Raw genomic sequence first — 19,596 nt, 5'->3', positions numbered from 1 at the left:
TAATGTCTCCTGCCACTCATGTGTCCTTCAGGGTTCCCAAGAGTCCTTGAAAGTAAGCTCCACCCCTCACTTCCTCTTTAGCTCCACCCTTTAATCCAAATATGGTTTCTTCTGCTTTTACAACACAAAGACTTGAAGCTTCAAAAACATTTGAGTTTGTTGAATAGTTTTTTTTTTTTTTAGATTCAAAATCTTGAACTGAATCTTTAATTTTTTCACATTGTCAGGTTAATTCTTAAAATTAGGATTATCAGATTAAGATACAACGAACATGAATGTATTCACGCGTTTCTGTGAACTACAAGGATCGAGCACTTGTTCCATGTTCAGCTTTCGTCTCTGCTGACTTTAATAAATGCAGCTCATAAAGAGGTCACACACGTTTTTACAACAAATGACAAGACTTGACATTTAGACATTTACTGAGTGTGTGTGTGTGTGTGTGTGTGTGTGTGCGGCTGATTTCCAGTCCTCACTTCACCTCCAACAGTGTTTGCAGAATGTAATCACACTAATAATGACTCCGCTCCTCAGGAGGCAGGAGAAGCTTGATGGTGTTTGTAGTTTCTGACTTTTACGCTAAATTAACACGAGTTTATCCCTGAATTAATTTAGTTTCATCTTTACTCAAGCTACGTTAAACACAAACATACACACACAGTAGTTCAGGATGATCAAATAGAATGCTGGTTCTAGCATGTGTGGCAGTAATGTTTAGACTATCTGTACATGCACATTTATATTTAGTTTATTTATGTGGTCTAAAAGTAAGATTGTTTCATCTGGCGTATGCCGTGTTCCACGTACATTGGAAGTCAGAACTGGGAAGTGACATCACCATCGCATTCCATTGTTATCGGCTTTCATTTTTGGTTTTATTTTGAAAAACTAATGATACACAGATTTTGATTGAATAAGAAAATAATGTTGAGTTGCTCTGTTACAGTGAAGTCAATCATCAGAATAATTAGCTAATCCTAAATCCTATAACATTCATCCAGTGTCACGTTTACAATGACCTCTTTTTGTTTGAAGGATTAATTTGAAGATTAGGGATTGAATGGTATAGAAAAACCCTCATATGTTACTGTGTGTGTGTGTGTGTGTGTGTGTGAGACCACCCTGCGTGTCCCACAGCAGCCGTAGCTCATCACATCTGCTGCTCAGGAATCAGAGCTCTATCAGCCAGCTGGAGTGAAACGACCTCCACGCCAGCTGTAATTTACCAGGGGAAGATGGGATTGGTTGTGTGTGTGTGTCTGCATGTGTGTGTGTCTGCGTGTGTGTGTATGTGTGAGAGAGAGATTGACTCAGCCAGAAGAGCAAAAATGAGTAAGTCAGCGATGGAGAGAGGCAGAGAAAAGACAGAAGGAAGGAAGACGGCGCCCGCGGTGTCACTGGTGACATGACTGCATTTATTTATTTATTTATTTATGTATTTACTGCAGGTGGACGTGTAGAGTTTCATCCAATCAGAAAGCGTTGTACACACACACACACACATACAGGACCTGACGGGGACGTCAAATCTCCAACTGCTAATCTGTTAATCCTGTGCAGATGTGTGACCCGCCCACTTACTGCAGAATAAACTCACACACACACAGGCTTCACTGTCTCCTAGCTTTGTTTTTGCTGTGTCATCATTCACAGCCTGTGTTGAAAAATGATTAATTATTGCGATTTTTCTGGTAAAAATGCGTGTTTTGTTGCAGTCTGATCAGTTTGTGTTTTAAGGTCCAGATTAAATCAATCAGTTATTGATCAGTGTTTCGCTCCATGTTCAGCTCCACGTCTACTTCTATTATCACGATATTTAATTGACAATGCGATATTATCACAATATTTAAGTCACAATACGATATCACCATATTTCATTCATACTACGATATCTGGATATTCAAGTTACAATACAGTGTCATGATATTTAAGTCACGATATAGTATCACAATATTTAAGTGACTATAAAATATCACAATATTTAAGTCACGATATAGTATCACAATATTTAAGTGACTATAAAATATCACAATATTTTATTCACAATATATTGTCACGATACTTAAGTCACAATATTTAAGTAAGTATTTGCAATATCATATATTGCAAATACTTATTCATAATAATATAATACTAATTCACTGTAATTGATTTCCCCCCCACACCCCGACCATGAATATAATCATGTCAGTCACTGTCTTGTTGTTTCGGGTTAACTTAAACATTTTTAAACACTCACTGAGGTTCATCCTAAAGATTTTCTTCAGCTTTCTGTTTCTATTTTTAAGTTTGGAAACACAGTGACGGAATCACGGTCATTATCGTCTCTCAACACAAGTGAAAAACCTCTTCTGTGTGACAACGTCTGGATGAGGTGCAGCGAAGGAACTGTGATTCTAAATAATCCTATTTACCAGCCTCTGTGTGTGTGTGTGTGTAAAAACAAGGACAGTGTGTCTGGAACATCACTCACAGCTTTGACGCGTGGATGTAGGTTTTTCCTCAGTGTTTGTTATTTGTTGTTTTTTTTTTCTGGCGTCAGGAAGCTTGGGCAGAGTGAGACGCACAACTCTCTCCGGCTGTAGTTTTGAAGTTCTGGACAGACAGACAGACCCGTCAGTCAAAGACAAAGTCGGCCACAAACCTCCCGCTCTCTTTGAGCCGTTATCTTCAAAACAAATTTCTCACGACAGCCGAGGTGAAATTAGTCGCTTCAGGTGAGAGAAAAGAGAGGAAAAAAACACCTAACGTGTTATTTTGCATTTTGAGTGAAAGCCAAGTCATTTGTGTTTTTTTTCACAGATCCAACCAGGAGACAGTTTCCTAAACGGTGTTTTTTTAATTCTGACAGTTTTCAGTCTCCTGAAGGACGGTGGTGCTGGTTGTGATGAGCAGGTTATAGCTTTCATGGTAAGACAGGAGTGATGTGGTGAATATTCATGCTCTATTAGAGCATGAATATTTGACCCAAGCCTGTCAGATATGATGATTAATATTCTGTGGCTTTGCAGTCATTTTTGAAGGGGTTAACATGCATAAAAAAATCTGGAAACTTGGCATGGAGGTCAGGTGTGGCGAAAATGTAATATTGTCATAGTGCCTGGCCCGTGCCTTGCACCAGGGCTCTATTATCTGTTCATATGATAATATGTACTAGACACATCAGAGGGAAACAGGTATTGATAGTTTTGCGGATTCAAAAGGGTGTGGCCACAGCAACCAAAGGAATTTTGGCCATTTACAATGGAACAGGAAGTGCCCTATAACTTCAGCATACATTTACCGATCACCTCTAAACTTCATATGTGACACAAGAGACCGACCCTGAACACGTATATGGACATACAAATTAAATATATGTACCTAATGTTACTGTTTAGAACTATGGTTTACTATTTGTGACAGGATATTGCATGCAACACATAGCCTGTTGAAGTCAATCAGTGGGTGTTTGTTCTTTTCCTGCTAAACCAACATTGTTGGATTATGTCAGTAGTTATCAGTGGTTATAGTTCAAAAAGAGTTAACTAAGAATAACTGATGGTTGCTGTTGGTGAGTCTGAAATTTAAGTGGATGTAGTGATAACCTTTGCCATTTGTTGTAACCACAAAGAGAATATAATCAGCTTCCTCTAACTGTGTCTGCTCTAATCAGATTCAATTACAATACTGTTCAAAATCACTGGATTATACATCAAAATAAAATCCGATAAGATTCATTAACAACAACAAAACAGCTCCAGTAGTTTTTCCCCCTCAACCCGATCAATTCTGACCTTTTTCCTTTTCAATCTGTCTTGTTGTATTGTCTTTTAATTTGTCGGTCTTTGTCTTTTGTTACGCTTGGTATCGATGTTGGCTGAAACTGAGTCTGTGTCTCATTTACTGAGGAAGACGAAGATGCACACATTAGGATTTCAGTGTGAGAAACTCTGCCAAGTGCAGAAAAAAGAGGATTTGTTTGAACTGTGATGTCCTTTGCAGTCACCGTTAATGATGTGCAAGTTTGTGTGGCTCACTCATTCACTCACTCTGTGCATTTACATTCAAGACAATTTGGTTCCCTTAATGTCAAGTAAACACATTAGTCTGACTAAAATCAAGTCTTACTCGGATTACCCTTCCTGGATAATGTGATTCATACTCCGATTACTCCTGCATGTACACACTTTATATTTACATATATACTCAATTAAGCTGATTTTATTTCTGTTTTTGGCTGATATTTGACACTTTATTGAAATATTTAAGCAAATTTTCTCCCCTTAGTAAATGAATGGAGGCAGCAGATCAAAGCAGACACGGTAGATACCACAGCAATCAACATAACTGTGAGTTTTTAGTTTAGTTAAGTTTTATTTAGTTTGCACAATAAAAATTACAAAATTAAGAAAAAAAATATTTATTTGAAGCCTTCACATAAACAAAGTAATGTCACAATACTGTACAGAACACAGGGTTAGTTACATACACATGCATATCTGATTACAGTAATATCAAAAAATATGATAAAAAATTTGAACATACACCTATACAGACAATGTCTATGGGTAAGACAAGTTAAAGTAGATAATACATGGTAAAAAGCAATTACTGAACCAAAACTATTTATATTTCACATCAAGTCCACACGAGGGACAGTGAGTGAAGGTGTTAACAGGTTAATGTCCCCACAATGTCAGTAATATCAACACACACACACATAGTCTGGTGTCCATCACTTTAGAAGATATTACAGTAACTTGGAATAACTTCCTGGACAGTTAGCCTTGGGGACTTTGACTTTTGTCCCCATAAGGAAAAAAGTCCCCATTGCGTGAGTGTGTAAACCTATTAAAGGTCCCGACAGAGTGACTAATACCTGTACCACACACACATACACACAGCTGGGGCCATTAAAGAGAAGCAGCAGTAGGAGTTTGATGTGAAATAATTGTCTCATACGTCAGTAAACACAGCTGTCGTCAAGGTCAAGATTCATTAACGGACACGCACATTATCACTTGTACTTTTGTCTCCGGTCTGTCCTCCTCCTTCGTCTTCTTCTTGACTCTCTGTGTCTCTCTACCTGAGCCTGGATACCGTCACTCCTTCGTCCTCTGTCCTCTGCCCTCCTCTCTCTTTCTGCATGGCTGGGCCTCAGAATTGCTTGTGCCTCTCGATGAATATTAATGACAGAGTTTGGATATTAAATGAAAATGAACTGTTTATTTACACACACACACACTTTATGGAGAGTTTTAGTGAAGGCTGAGACCTGAGAGCTGCCGCACTTTCCTAAAGTACACAAGGATGAAATGGGCTGAGATAAATAGGATTCAGGTTAGAGTTGTTCCGATTCCGATACCGGTATCGGAAATGCCTCCGATACTGCCGAAAATGTGGGTATCGGTATCGGCGAGTACTGGAGTCCATGCACCGATCCGATACCACGTTATTTAATAGAGCTCCGTTAGCTCTGACGCAGTTCTTCTTCGCCGCTCTTGAAACAGTTGCGCTGTGCTGTTTTAGAGGCGTGAAGAAGAACTGATCACCTGACACCTGTAGACAAGGAGCTAACGTTAGCTCATCATGTCGGCGGTTTGGCAGTATTTACCAGTTAGCTCCGTTAGCGTTGTTAGCTGCGCTAGCTCCGTTAGCGCGTCTAACGTCAAACTGGAGCGGCCCGTTTATTAAACGAAAAGAGCAGCGCTACAACTAACCAGCGTACCTGTGTCCTGCGTATGTATGCCTCTGTTTTTAAAGTTTAACGTTACTTCAGAGACTCATTTTAACAATCTGGAGTCGAGTAAAAATGATGTCACGCGCGTCCTTTCCCGGTCAGTCGTCATGGAAACATGAAGCTCTGCCAGTGCTGCGGTGTTTGGACCAGAGTGAAAACAAACGTACAAGCTGAAAAACTAAATAACATATCACTGGTAAAAATAAATGATGTCCATTTGCTGTATTCGTTCATGTTTTACAGAGGGTTTAACCTGAGCCAAACCTTACCACCAATGATTTATATATATATATATATATATATATATATATATATATATATATATATGTTTATTTCGGTCATGTCAGTTAGATCACTCATCATCACACATAATCTTAGTGTAGTTTAAACAATACACATAACCAAAAGGGAAAGCCGGAGAAGCAAAAGCTTATCTAGTCCCGTCCCCATTACCCACAGAATACATATTTTCATCATACAATACATCATTTTTCTTTTTCTTATGACATTTTGACAAAAACATGTTTCAGCATCAGGTAGCACTCAGAGATGCAGTCTAGCTCTAGACAGTCAATCAGACTCCATGTATGTCAGCTGTTGTTTGGTTACATTTGCTTCCACTGGCGTATCCTCACGGTGTCTACAGATTTCTGTCTCTGACCTTTGTCATACTTTCCTCCTGGGTCATTCTGTATCGATTTATGGTCATCTCTACATACTTCTTTTTAAATACACTCCGTTTTGCTGATTTTTTCATCTCCTCATCCAGATTATTCCACTGTCTGACACCCGTGACTGATACGGTAAAGGATTTGGTGATGATAATCATATCACAGTCATGCAGGCGTAGTATGATATATATTTTTTTATAACACACTGGTATCGGTATCGGTACTCGGTATCGGCCGATACCCACAGCACAAGTATCGGAATCGGTATCGGGAGGGAAAAAATGGTATCGGAACATCTCTAATTCAGGTCAGTGGAAGTGAAAGACTGGACAAACGGATCTGTTTCGGCGGCTAATTCACGGCCTCAAGGTGGCAAGAGTTCTCTCCAGGTTCTCTAGTTTCCTCCCACAGTCCAGTTGATTGGATCTTCGTATATTTTCCCCCATTTTGTCCTACACACTCCATCTCAGCTTAGACATCTTCAAGATGGGACTTGTATCAATCATAGCAAGTTTGGTTCCGATTGCACCCTGTATAGCGGAGTTATTCATAGTTTTGTGGCTTTTGTGTTTTTTTTGGCATATCATCAGAACTCTGCCGCCCCCCCCCGAGGGTCCACATGTGTAAGATTAAGTTAATCTCTTGATCCTTATAATTTTTGTCCAGAGTGACCTGTTGAAATTTGAAGTTGATAATTTTATCAAAGCTGTAGGAGGAGTTTGCTCAAATACCCCCAGTGCCAGATTGCCAAAAATATGCCCCAGAATTGCCCATTTGATCCAAAATGGCCACCTTCCTGTTGACTTTGGGTCATAGGTCCCGGTTATTTCATAACTTTCCCCGACTAACTAATTTTTGTGAGTTTTTGTGCATGTTCTGGTCATCAAATGTACGAATGTGCGATGTTTGTTATCGTGCAAATAATTGGTCTAATTATTGTTTTGACATTTTTAGAAACCTTGTCAGTGGGGACAATTTTATACCATAGTTCTGTTTTTGATTTATTGTTCTAATACAGTTAAATAAGGAATAAAATTACTTGAACGAGTAAAAAAAAAAAATTTGTAGCCTTCTATATAACCTGCACATTAGTAGTTTTATTTTTTAAGTGTACACATTCCCTCAATCCTCATGTGGAGGATTAAGTAGTAGAACGTGAGTGAAAGAATGAATTTTACAGCAGAGAAAACGGCTTTATTTAGAAGAATAGAGGTTAAAGTGCAGCAGAAAATGTTTAATTGGAACACGTTTAGTTTGAGTCTGTCAAATCTGTCACTGTGTTTTTTCAGACTCAGAAAAGTCAAAAGTTTTTTAAGCTTTTTAAATACAGAAAAGCAGTAACATGTGATAATAGCTTCAAATTAAAACTTGTAAGATGGAAAAGAAATGAGAGGGAGCAAAGGAGAGAAGTGAAAGACGGACAATTAGATTTATTGGACGCAGAAAACAACAGAAAACCATATAATTGATGTGTTTTTACAGAACATGGAGAAAGAGGAATAAAGTATAGCACAGAGAGGGACAAACAAAAAGATCTAATATAAAATGTGTAACAGGTTTGTAATATCACACACAATATGGCAATAAATACATTAGAATTAAGGCAAAATAAGTAACAAGGTAAACAAGGAAATAAAGTTTGTAATGTAGGAAAAATGTAAAGAAAGAAGAAGAAGACGAAATAAGAGCCAAACAAGAAAACAATATCACTGATGTGTTTACAGAAGATTAAGACGCGAAGCAATAAAAAAGAAAATAGTACCATAAATCATGAGGTAACACGGGGAATAACAGAAGAGAGAAGAATGGAAGTTAGAATAAAAGAAACACAGGGAAGTAAAAAAAACAACAAGATAAAAACAGAACATAAATATAATAAAATTAAATGAATAAGGATGTTTGTTGGTAGAAATGAAGACAAAAAGGGAAAAAGAAACAAAAATAGAATGAATTTTACTTGCGTCTTCAGTTTGTCCACGTTTCTATTCTGCTGTCATGTGGACATGGTGACGTCACACTGAAGACATGAAGGGTGCAAATGGATTTTCTCATGTTGAACTTTGTGGACAAAAGTGAAGCTAATGAACACAGGTGTGAATAAAAGCTTCACCTCCTGACTTCATCTCACACATGTGTCCTTCACATGGTGTAAACGCTGAGTCATCCTGAAGACTCTGATAGTTTACACGCATTGTCTCACTTTTTGAAAGAAGAAAGAAAATGGCCGACAAAGTTTATTCAAACTAAAGAAGGTCGTAACTCAGTAAAGTAAGTCGCTTAATTTAATTTGGGTCATTTAGTGACTAATTTATGGCCGCAACACGTAACACAGTGGGCAAACAAATCGTCTCTGCGAAACATTTTATTGTAATAAAATTACATATACACACATATAAATCGAAAAAGTGGAATTGGAGAAAATTCTGTACATTGTTGAGGTTTGGGGGCTCCAAAAAGTTTTGGGGCTCAAGTGACCCTTCTGTGGGTCCCAACCCACACTTTGAGAACCATTGTTCTATTCCATTTTTTTCATATTTTTAGAGTTTTATAGACTGTTTTATAGACTGTAGTCCCTAAAGTTGAATTGGTGTGGAAATGAATTGGTGATGAACTATTGAAATACTAACCCTTATGAATGAATTATTAATAATGGATTAATCTGATTTGAGTTTTTTCTATCACTTCCACCCCTTAAATATGAATTATTTATGACAGTAAAGTGAATATCTTTACTTTGTTTAAGGGACGTCATCTTAATTTTTTAAGGGTTTTTGGAAAACAGTGCTGCTCTTTTTTCACTATTATTTTATGGTTCATTTGTATCATCATAAAATATTAAGATAATTTTATGGACCAAAACAACTTTTAAATGTTGCTGAATAAAATTCAGCAACATTTGTTTGCAGCTGAAGTTGCAGCTGAACAAGGCCTTCAGTGAGCAGCAAAACTCAAAATAATGTTGAAGTTTGTCCGTCGTGGGCTACTGTACAAATATGGTGGTCCAACAAAGTCCCCTGCATAGAGAAGCCCCGCCTCCTGATATCAATATAAAAGAGTTATACTGCGATAATTATAAAAAAATTTAATAAAAAAATAATCCTTAGTTGCATCCACCCTGAACTGAAGCATGTCTTAAAGTTTTGAATCATAAATAAATTACTGACTGAATTGTTGAAAATTTCAATTTAAAAAAGCAATTTAGAAGCAAACTCTTAAATGTCAATGTTTAAAGTCATGTTTTTATTTTACTGTTTGGTCTGAGACCAAATGAAGCCAGAAAATAATAGAGATCCATCCATCACCTCATCCTCCTGCTCATCTTCACTCCCGTTATAGATCCGAGGTGTTTCCTTTTCTGCTGATGTCAGGAAGTGAGCGTTCACACCAGCATCAGCCCCGAGCTTCATCCTCTCACTCTCTCTCTGCTTTGATAATCCACAGGAAGTGATGATGTCTCATGTTTTGGCCGACAGTCACTGCCACTTCCTCCTCTACACGGTAACAACATGCTGATACAGAGGCTCTGATGAGCCGTTTCTTTCACGTGTTTGATTATTAATGCGATAAACTGAGAGTTGGCGACTTCAGAAACTCAGTTTCCTTGGAACAGGACTGAAAATAAATAATCTGTAAATGATAGAATTAACATGAAATATTGGCATTTTAAAATCCATCAGTCACAAAATAGTTTCAAATGAATCAACTACATGACACTGAAAAGTTCCAGAACATCCTAATAAATAGTAATTATAATATTACTGATAAATCTCACATTGATGTTTTTACATAAAAGTACGCCATTCCTGATTTAATCAGTGCCTGTCCTCTTGTGGTGGGAGTGTAGAGTTGTAGTTAAAGTATTGATACATACAGAAGAAAGTGAGTGAATGAAGGAAATTTACAGCAAAGGAAATGCTTTATTTAGAAGAATAAATGTTAAAGTTCTGTAGAAAATGTTTAAGTGGAACATGTTTAATTTGGTTCGGTCAAATCTGTCACTTTCTACGTGTGTTTTTCAGACTCTGGTCTTGAACTCTTTTATTTTAAAGTCGGAAAAGATTTAAATTAAGCTTTTTTAAAAGCAGTAAATGTGAGAATGGCTTCAAAAGTAGAAATTAAAAGAAGCATAGTGAAAGATGGAAAATGTATGATTTATTGGACACAAAAAAAGTGTATAAAAGGGAACAACGTTTGTAATGTAGAGAAATGTAAAGAAATAAGTCATAGAGCAAAGAGCAAATGACAGCAAAACATTTAACATTTAACATTTAGCATCCAATTCTAAGTACAAATCACAGTATATACAAATAAATAAGGTTATGGTGCTATATACTATACTATAATTATGTATATACAGTACATTCACATGTTAAACATAAATCCACAGATGAAATATACAGTGATTATGAGATGTACAATGAAATAAGGAAATAATAATAATGATCATTTTACATTAATCTTTCTAAATTTCTGTCATTTCTGTCAGTGCTGAAGCTGAGACACAGAGAGTGAGTGACTGTTTCTGTCAGCGGTGAGTAAGAGGATCATGTCCACAGACTGTAAATCTCCTCTATATAATTACTTACTGTAGTTGAAATCCCAAGGGCTCCCACTTTCACACACAGAGAAACTAAAGTAACACCGTGTGGGCTTTTCTTTGACCGCTCATTATTTCTCTGTGTATGTGAGAGGAGCTCGCGCTGCAATATCTCTGTTATTCAGCGCGTGTTTGGCGGCGTGTAAGCTCATTTAAACGTCACAAATTAGCTTAAATGTAGACAATCACCGGATTACAGAGGTAAAAAAAGTGGTGTTTGTTTTCTGAATGTGTTGGTGGGATGATGACGGCAGCACTGACGTGTACATGGGTGTATTTTCCATCGTGACCACAGGCCGTGGAAACAGACTGAACATAGACTGACGACCCACACGCTCACTGTGTGTGTGTGTGTGTGTGTGTGTGCGTGTGGCCTCAGGCAACTGACAACCACACAGAAATTATATGAAGTATGTCTTTAGGAGTTTAAAGGTCCGGTGTAACATTTTTCCAGTGCAACAGTAAATATACTGCTCATAAGACTCCCTGGAATAAGCGTTTTATATGAATTTTAGGCAGGGGAATCTTTTTACGGAGATTTAAACATTTTCAAAAGCAGCCTGAACAGAAAAACCAGCCAAAGAATTTGATTCACGTTTTGTAGAAGTAGAGGCTACTGTGTTTCCATTAGGAATAGCACCAAGATAACTGACCCCAACTGTTCAATTTTTCTGTACCCTTCCCTTGGGGAACCAGAGTAATGGTACTGTATGGTTGGGTGGAGCTAGACACATGACAGTCAGCTGATTGACGCCTTGACAGAAAGGCGTTCCTTCAACTTCTGGATGTCCTCCATTTCAGCCCATGGCCAAGTGGAAAGGGAACTTGGCTTGTAATCCGAGGGTTGGCGGTTCGAGTTTGACCCCTCAGGGCCTTGGGTACCCCCTGAGCAAGGTACCCAACCCCCATTGCTCCCAGGCACGGCTCAATGGCTGACCACTGCTCCTTCTTAGGAAGGTTCCTAGTAGAGGATGGGTTAAATGCAGAGAAATAATTACGGACACAGCCCACACCCAGCTACCAAGTAAAGGTACGGTTCTCAGTCGAAACACAAGCCTGACCGAGGGCTTTACTGTTCCATACAGTACCGTACTGTATCAAACCGAACAGTAACATGATGGAAACATGGCTAAAGTAGATCATGGGTTTCTCAATCCTGGTCCTGGAGAATCACTGCCTTGCAGTTCATCAGCAAACTCTGCAGAAGCCTGATAACGACTCATTTATTTGAATCAAGTGTGTTGGAGCAAGGACACATCTAAAACATGCAGGGCATCCAGGTCTCCAGGACAAGGATTGAGTTGAAATCCTTGCAATTCTGCAGTAGACAACATCACTGTGGGTAGCACTCATTTGTGTTCACTTATTTGGATTGGGTGCCTTGCCCTTGTAACCTTGCCCTTGTAAACCCAATTCCTTTCCTCTTGGCCATCAGCTGTGTCTCACAGTAGCTGTGGGTTTGTTCACACTTGCAGAAATGTGAATCTGACTCAGTAGAATGTGTGATGCTTGATGTAACCTTTGGATTGAGACTTGTATATGTACTTCCTGCAAGGCCCTTTGCGTTACAGTGGCCGCCATCTTTTGCTGCGACAAGACAAACTTTAATTGATTTTTTAAAGTCATAGAAACAGGGGTTAGTTGACCCTAAAGTACCTAAAGTAAACACTAAAGCAATGAGTAATTGGTCAAATTTCTCAGAAAGAGTTCGGCAGAGATGAGTTTTATAAAATGTGATGGTGCTTGTTCAGGTATTTTGAGGGTTTGTCTTGAGGATTAGTCGTTCTTGTTGTTGCATTAAACATATGAGTTCACTGGTTTTTAGCAATTCCACACTGAAGTGTTGCTGTTGATAAATGATCATGTCTTTTTAGCCTTTTTTAGACAAACAACACGATACCATTCACTGGAGGAATAACAATTTCATCATGGCACCAAAAACAGTTTGGAAATGAAAGTTTTTCCAAGTGGAGGTGAAACATTTTTGTGTTGAAAATAATTGCTCCAATCATCTAGGCCTCCAAGTCTCCTCGTATGAGGATAATGACTCCAAATTATCATTATAATTAGCACATTTCCACGGTGTCTGAAGTGGCACTCGTCGCAGTTTTAACATGTGATTATAGCCAGTGCTTTTGTCCAAAAAATATCTTGTGTTAGGAAAGATTTAGTGTTAAAAAAATAAGATTGATTTGGAGTTTGGCGGTTTTGTTGGATTCATCGAAGGTTCTGTTTGCTCCCAGAATTGAGAAACAATTCATAAACAGGGTTTCTGTTTTTGTTCAAAGGCCAAGTTGCAGTTTGGCTCCCCGTGCAGCTCGTGTCGGCAGAGGTCAGAGAAAATAACATTTTTCCTGGATGGCGTTCAGTCGGCCCAGTCTGCTGAAACTGAGCCCGGGTCTCTGGTGTAACTGCAGCAAACACTGTTTTTGGAGGCTGGGACCGTTTTTATGTTTTGTTCGGCCACTTGCAATTCCATTAAAGAAAAGCGAGTCGTGTAACCTGGAGATCCCGTGGTCACGCTGTGCTCTGAATGTTTGAAGAAGACGGAGCGGCAGGGAGTGGGCGGGGGAAGTTATATCCCGAAGACTCAGCGGTAAATTTGCGATTACATTATCACCGTCTTCACACCGAGACCTTTACTCACCTCAATTATACTCTACCACCTTGTTCTAATCTGGGACTTTTCTTTCCACAGTGCTTGTAACATGACAGGAAGCATTTCCATGCTAATGCCTGGAGGGAGTTGTCACGTCACAAATGTGTGTGTGTGCGTGTTGAGGTGGACAAAAATGAGAGGTGAATTTTTAATGGGAGGCTTTTGCTCCAGGGCTGACACCCAGGGGACTCCATTGGCCAAGGCCTCTCATGAAGAAGGTTACCAGGGTGTCTTGAAATGATGAGGCGGGGAAAAAAAACCATGGGGTTTGGTTTTGGAAAACCTCCAAGTGAGCCTGGATTTTTAGAGATTAGAGGTATAATTGTGTTAGAAATGTGCAGTATTAGAGCTGCGGCGTGTGTCATTTTTGTTGTCGTTGGAAGTTATTATTCTGCCTCTGTTTGTTCTTTTATGCTGCGTCGAGAACAGTTTATCCATCATACTTCTGAATGACCAGGTTTTATTAAGGCATAGCTCGATGTTTAAAACGGAATATTGGCTTCAGTGAAAACGGTTTATTCCAAATGATCAGGGTTCCCACGGGTCCTTGAAAATTTGAATTTGTGATTTATGCTTCAGATTCAGATTCAATGCCAACTACACCTGATGGAAAAACAAATGTCTGCTGTGGAGCTGTGTTAAAATATATGTGACTTAAAGTGGCAACCAAGTTGAGGACAGATGGAAAATGTGGGTTCTTTTTTACCTAGCTTAGGAAACAAAGCTTAAAGAGGCATTAGCTTATCCTCTGTCTCTCTCCCTCATAGACAATTTTGGGGGATATTTAACATATATAAAATTTTTAACGTCCGCGATTGTCTCATTGTTGTCTCCTCATCCACCTGTTGCTGACATGCTGTCGTATATTTCTGCACACATGCCACCTTTCGCGACACACTGTGTGGAGCACTGTGTGCCACTTTGGGCGCTGAATATCATGGATCCTGGTATACTCACACGTCAGGGTCTAGTAGTGTTCCACTTCATCACCGGGTGGTGGTACAACTCTGGGTGCAGGGAAAAGGACACATTCCTATCAAAGAAGAAGTCTACCAAGGGCAGGCGCCCTCCAGTGTTTTGGACTGGGATTGCAGTCCCTGTTTTAAATGCCAATGATTGCTGTTCATTTTTTTTTAATGTCACTTTTTGTCTTTTCTCCTCTCCACAGCACAACCGCATCAACCGAAAATTCACGAAGGATGGTGGGCTTACAAGGAAGTGGTGCAGGGCAGCTTCGTACCAGGTAGGCCTTTACAAAACCACAGTACGCAACAAGTGTGCTGTTTCGGAAAACTCATTTACTTGAAACAATCTTGTGCTTCCTCTGCAATCGGAGCTTATTACGTGTTTAAAGGGACACGGGGCCACCTTGCCATCGGCAGGAGTTTTTTATTTCTTCACATTTTCTGCGACTGGAACCCTTTGCCCTTCCTACGCGTTTCCGCTGATTGACTGACGGCGTCGCACTGTTCCTTCCACCCTCTCCATCATGTTGTGTATCTGCGTGTCAGGCCAATTATTTTCCCAGGGATTGTATTTTTCTGCTGAGCTGAGCGGATTTGTGTAAGTGTGTGTGGGGGGGTATGTGAGGGTAATATCTGTCCTTATGAGGACTTAAGGGCTTTTAAACAAAGGGAACACTTCAGCAGAATTCAGATCACGGACGTTTTGTCCGGTTTTCACTTCTTGGAAACATCAAAGGTTGACTTTTGTCAGCGAGGAAAATTTCACAGGATGGAAGTTTGAGTGTTGAGTGACAGCGAGGGGTTGAGGTTTTGGTTTGTTGAAGATCTCTAAAGAAGAACTTTGACCTTAGAAGGTTAAGCTTTCAATGAACTCTTCTTTATCTTGGTGATGTCACAGAAATCAGTTGTTCTACATCAAATTACTGTCAAATATGGCAGGAAATCCTTTTAACGTTTAAATATAATGGTTGTAGATGAACTTCTATTAAGTCCATTGGTGATACCATGCAGGGTGTACTTTTTTCATTGACTCACATCATGTAAACCTCAACCAGACTGGGTTCAGATGAATATTTTGGTTTACGTTAAATCATGTTCATGTTGACTTTTTGTTATATTTTATTGTGTTATTAGTCATCATAATTATAATTACATTTCCATGTTGCACTGCATGTGCATATTAAAATTGATATTTACACTACATGTGTCTGCAGAATGAGAATAAATTACATTACATTTCCAAAAAAACACAACATATTTTTCAAGTGAATTTGAAGAAAAATGTTTGATAAAGACGCAATAGAGCTGCACAAATAATCACAAATTAATGTTATTGGTAACATAAGAGGCTGGAATTGATATTTGACTTACTTTTAGCTGTCAAATTGTCAAATTATCGTGATTTGAGAGTTAAGATGCAAAAGTGATGAGTCACATCATAATCTAAATATCTGTCAAAATCTAACTTTTACAACTCTGAATCTTAGTTTCATGTGTGAATCAGTTTTTTTTTTGGCTACTTTATATTTGGACTCAAACGATTTAAGTTGGTTATAAAAGTTTAAAGCAGTGCTGAGGATTAACGCCGGCGTCTTGTGTTAGAGCTTGCTGTTAGGGAACAAGAGCCTGGAGGAGATAAAAGCAGACATAAATGCAGCGCTGTGTGGCGCGGCGAGGCAGTTTATGCTATAGAGTCAGTAAAAGCATCTGTTTGTGAAGCTTTTCCCAGCATGCACATGCACATGCATACATAAATAAGTGCCTGAGTGTTCCTCCCTCTGGCACCGAGCACTTGGCGGTTTGGCTGCCCTCAGCTCCCTCTCTCTTTCTCTTGCTCTCTCTCTAACCTGCCGCATGACGACAGCAGGAGCTGTTAAACGCCGTTCATGATCCTCCTGAGCTCAGAACCACAGAATCCCAGACCTGGTTACCTGTTTCTGCAGCCGCCCCACAGTTTCACCATGTTTCATCAGTTTAATAAAAACTGACTGAACATCTCGTCTTAGTGGGTCGAGGCGGTCAGAGAGTGAGTGAGTCGTTCAGTGGAATTTTAAGTTCACACATAAAAAGAAATCAACCTTGGGACGTTTCAAGAACTATATTTGGTAACATCCGGAGACACCCAAAACTATGTTACCATGAAATCTGGCCAATCATTGGAGGCCTTTTCGTGCTCAAAACTTCAAGTTTCAAGTTCCAAAATTTAATCAGCATGAAAACATGCAACACATGCAGGACAGCGGGATTAGAAGCCACTGTTCTCGAAGCTTCTAAAATAACGTTCCTTTCACTTTTTCTGGAGGAACCATACATGGTACTTCTTATGGACCTCTCATTTTTAATTTCCAAATGTTGTAAAGCTGTAAAGGGTTAAAACCTTTTTTTTAATGGTGCCGACCGAGTTATGGTCGAACTGCTAAGTAGCCAAAGGAACATTTAAAGGTCCGGAGTGTAAGGTTTAGGAGGCGGTTTATTGTCAGGAATTGGATATGATGCCCATTAGTGTGTTTATATGACTGTATTATTGTTTTCTTAATGCCTATATGCTAAGATTGGCCCTGCCCAATTGAAATGACAGTTTTAAATTAAAAAAAATTACGATAACGTAGTGAAAAAGGCAGATTTCAAAGTACATAAGTGTCCAACAATACAGCCATTCTGCAAAATATTACACAACAATCTTATAACAAAACACATTTTAATAAAATAAAAATGACTGTGTTCTGTTTACAGATGGACTGATTTGCCATTTTTTAATAATTAGTATTAAGTATTATTTAAAAATCTGCGCTTTTGACATTTCTTGTGTTCTCAGAAACTTAAACTTATTTTTTTTTAATCCAAACTTTTATTTATTTATTTGTGGTTTTTAAGACCCGTTTCATGACATTTTTTTAATCATTTAATATTAGAAAATTGGTGAGAATATGTGGCCAAAAACATAAATAGATCATGAATTATTGATTATTGGCTGCCCTGATTTCTAAAAATCGGAAAGTTTCTTCTTCCACCATTTTACTTCTGTCACATTACGTTAACCTCTGTCCTGTGATGCGCCACCATCAGGAGTCATGAGGTAGTGACACTAGTTTTAGTGTGTTTTTCAGAATCTCATTTAGTTTGATACATATTCACAACTTGTATATAAGTACACACATTCCATTGTTAAGTACTTGTATGTATTAAATACATTGTTGTTGCCGATCTGAACAGTTTTTAATGACATTTACACATTTTTCTTTGGATGCTCCTTTATATTTATAACATATATACAAATACATTTAAGTGCGTTTACTCGCTTACATGTTAAAATATTGTATACAGATACTTTATTACACATTAGAACATAGAGATCTTGTGAGCAATGACTTTCCTGTCCTAGGAAATGCTAAATTACTATGTTTTTCTTAGTTATACAACAATTTTGCAATTTTGATGATAATCCTTCATATAAACAAATAAACTGTTTAATATATTGCATTTTTACTGAAAATACCATTGATTGTAGTACATATGCAGTAGAGCTGCACAAAGAATCACACAAATGGTCAAAATGATCATGATTTCATATTTTTTTCCTCGAGTTGTTTAATAAACCTCTGGAGGATAAATCATTTTGGAATTGTGTTGATATTTTTGTGTCTCAGAACCAGCGATATCTATATTGATGTTTGAATATTGTGGCTCACCTCCTGTTTTTGCCGTTTATTTACACTGAGATTATCAGTATGACGACACGTATCATCAGACATTTACATTTATGTGGCTTCACATCACATCACATTCATATCACAACTCGGGGCACACGCATGTATGTGTGTGTGTGTGATTGGCAGCTAAAGTAATATTGTAGAGATTGAAATGGAAATGATTCTCCGTCCGTCGTTGCTGGAGAAGAAAAAAGCAATAATCTAAGTCTTTGCTCGTCGTCAGACTGATTCAGGTCAAAAACCTCAGTCCAGCGTCTTTAGAACGTTTGCACTGCGAGCAAAGCTAATGTAATCACACCCTCACCCCTTCATCACCTTCATCACCCGCACCAACCTTTAGAATATTGCTTCACCCTCCGTGTTACTTTACCTCACTCACTCACTCACTCATCCTCCACTGCTTTCATTTTTATCCTGAATTTGTACAAATGAATACATTTTCTTTAAGTAAAACATTCAATGAAGATTTTTTTAAACGTTTAAATCTTCGTTTATGTCTGTCTTTGTTTTTATTTATTCTTTGTTTTTTATGTTTTTTTGGTGAAAAACAAACCCAGTAAATCTCCTCCTGTTTTATTTTTTCTGAATAAGAAAAAAAAGTTTTCTTTATATCAGCCGTCAACATTTTATGAATAAGTTGACACTGCTGTAATATTTATATCTCATGATTACTTGTGTGTGTGTGTGTGTGTGTGTGTGTGTGTGTGTGTTTTTGCCTCAGGCTGTAACTGAATATGACTTTCTTTAAGAATTGCTGTTGTCATATTTATGAACGTGTGATTATATATATGCAGTGTGAGAGCTGAGACGATTATTGTTGCAGAATGAAGAACCTGATTTTGTCGCCGTTGTTGTGATGTTTCAAGTCCGAAGCTGAAACATAGAAATTGTTATGATCTCATCAGATCGTAACATTGAACCTAAAACACGTGACTTTATATCAGGGTCTGTTGTTGAGTTTTTGTGTTGTCACGGTTTTGTAGAACAGTGAAGAAGCTCCTGGAGTCTGTGATGAGTTGATTTGATGGAATTTACTTGAATATACTTGGTCAAAGGGGGCACACGCGGTGGTGTAGTGGCCAGTAGTGTTGCCTTTACAGCTAAAAGACCCAGGTTTGGGACGTGGTCATGGGTGTTCTCCACGTTCTCCACATTCTGCAGTTTCCTCCCACAGTCTAAAAACACTACAAGACGTTAACTGGTCGCCCACAGCATGAATTTGGTAGAACTTCCAGCTATTAGTGACTAAAATGTGGATCCACTGTGATCTGT

General features: G+C 38.4%; 1 protein-coding gene across 1 annotated transcript in view; it reads left to right on the top strand.

The window, feature by feature from the left end:
• ca10a (carbonic anhydrase Xa) overlaps nt 1-19,596 on the top strand; it is a 209,293-nt gene that overhangs the window by 7,375 nt on the left and 182,322 nt on the right. Inside the window, exon 2 of the mRNA XM_058622059.1 lies at nt 14,818-14,892. Within this exon, the coding sequence (XP_058478042.1) occupies nt 14,818-14,892 (75 nt within the window). The remainder of the gene's footprint in view (nt 1-14,817; nt 14,893-19,596) is intronic.

The sequence above is a fragment of the Solea solea genome, chromosome 21 (assembly GCF_958295425.1).
Source record: "Solea solea chromosome 21, fSolSol10.1, whole genome shotgun sequence".
Taxonomy (NCBI): Eukaryota; Metazoa; Chordata; class Actinopteri; order Pleuronectiformes; family Soleidae; genus Solea; species Solea solea.
The sequence above is the reverse complement of the archived record's forward strand: the minus strand, read 5'-3'. Positions and strand labels throughout refer to the sequence as shown.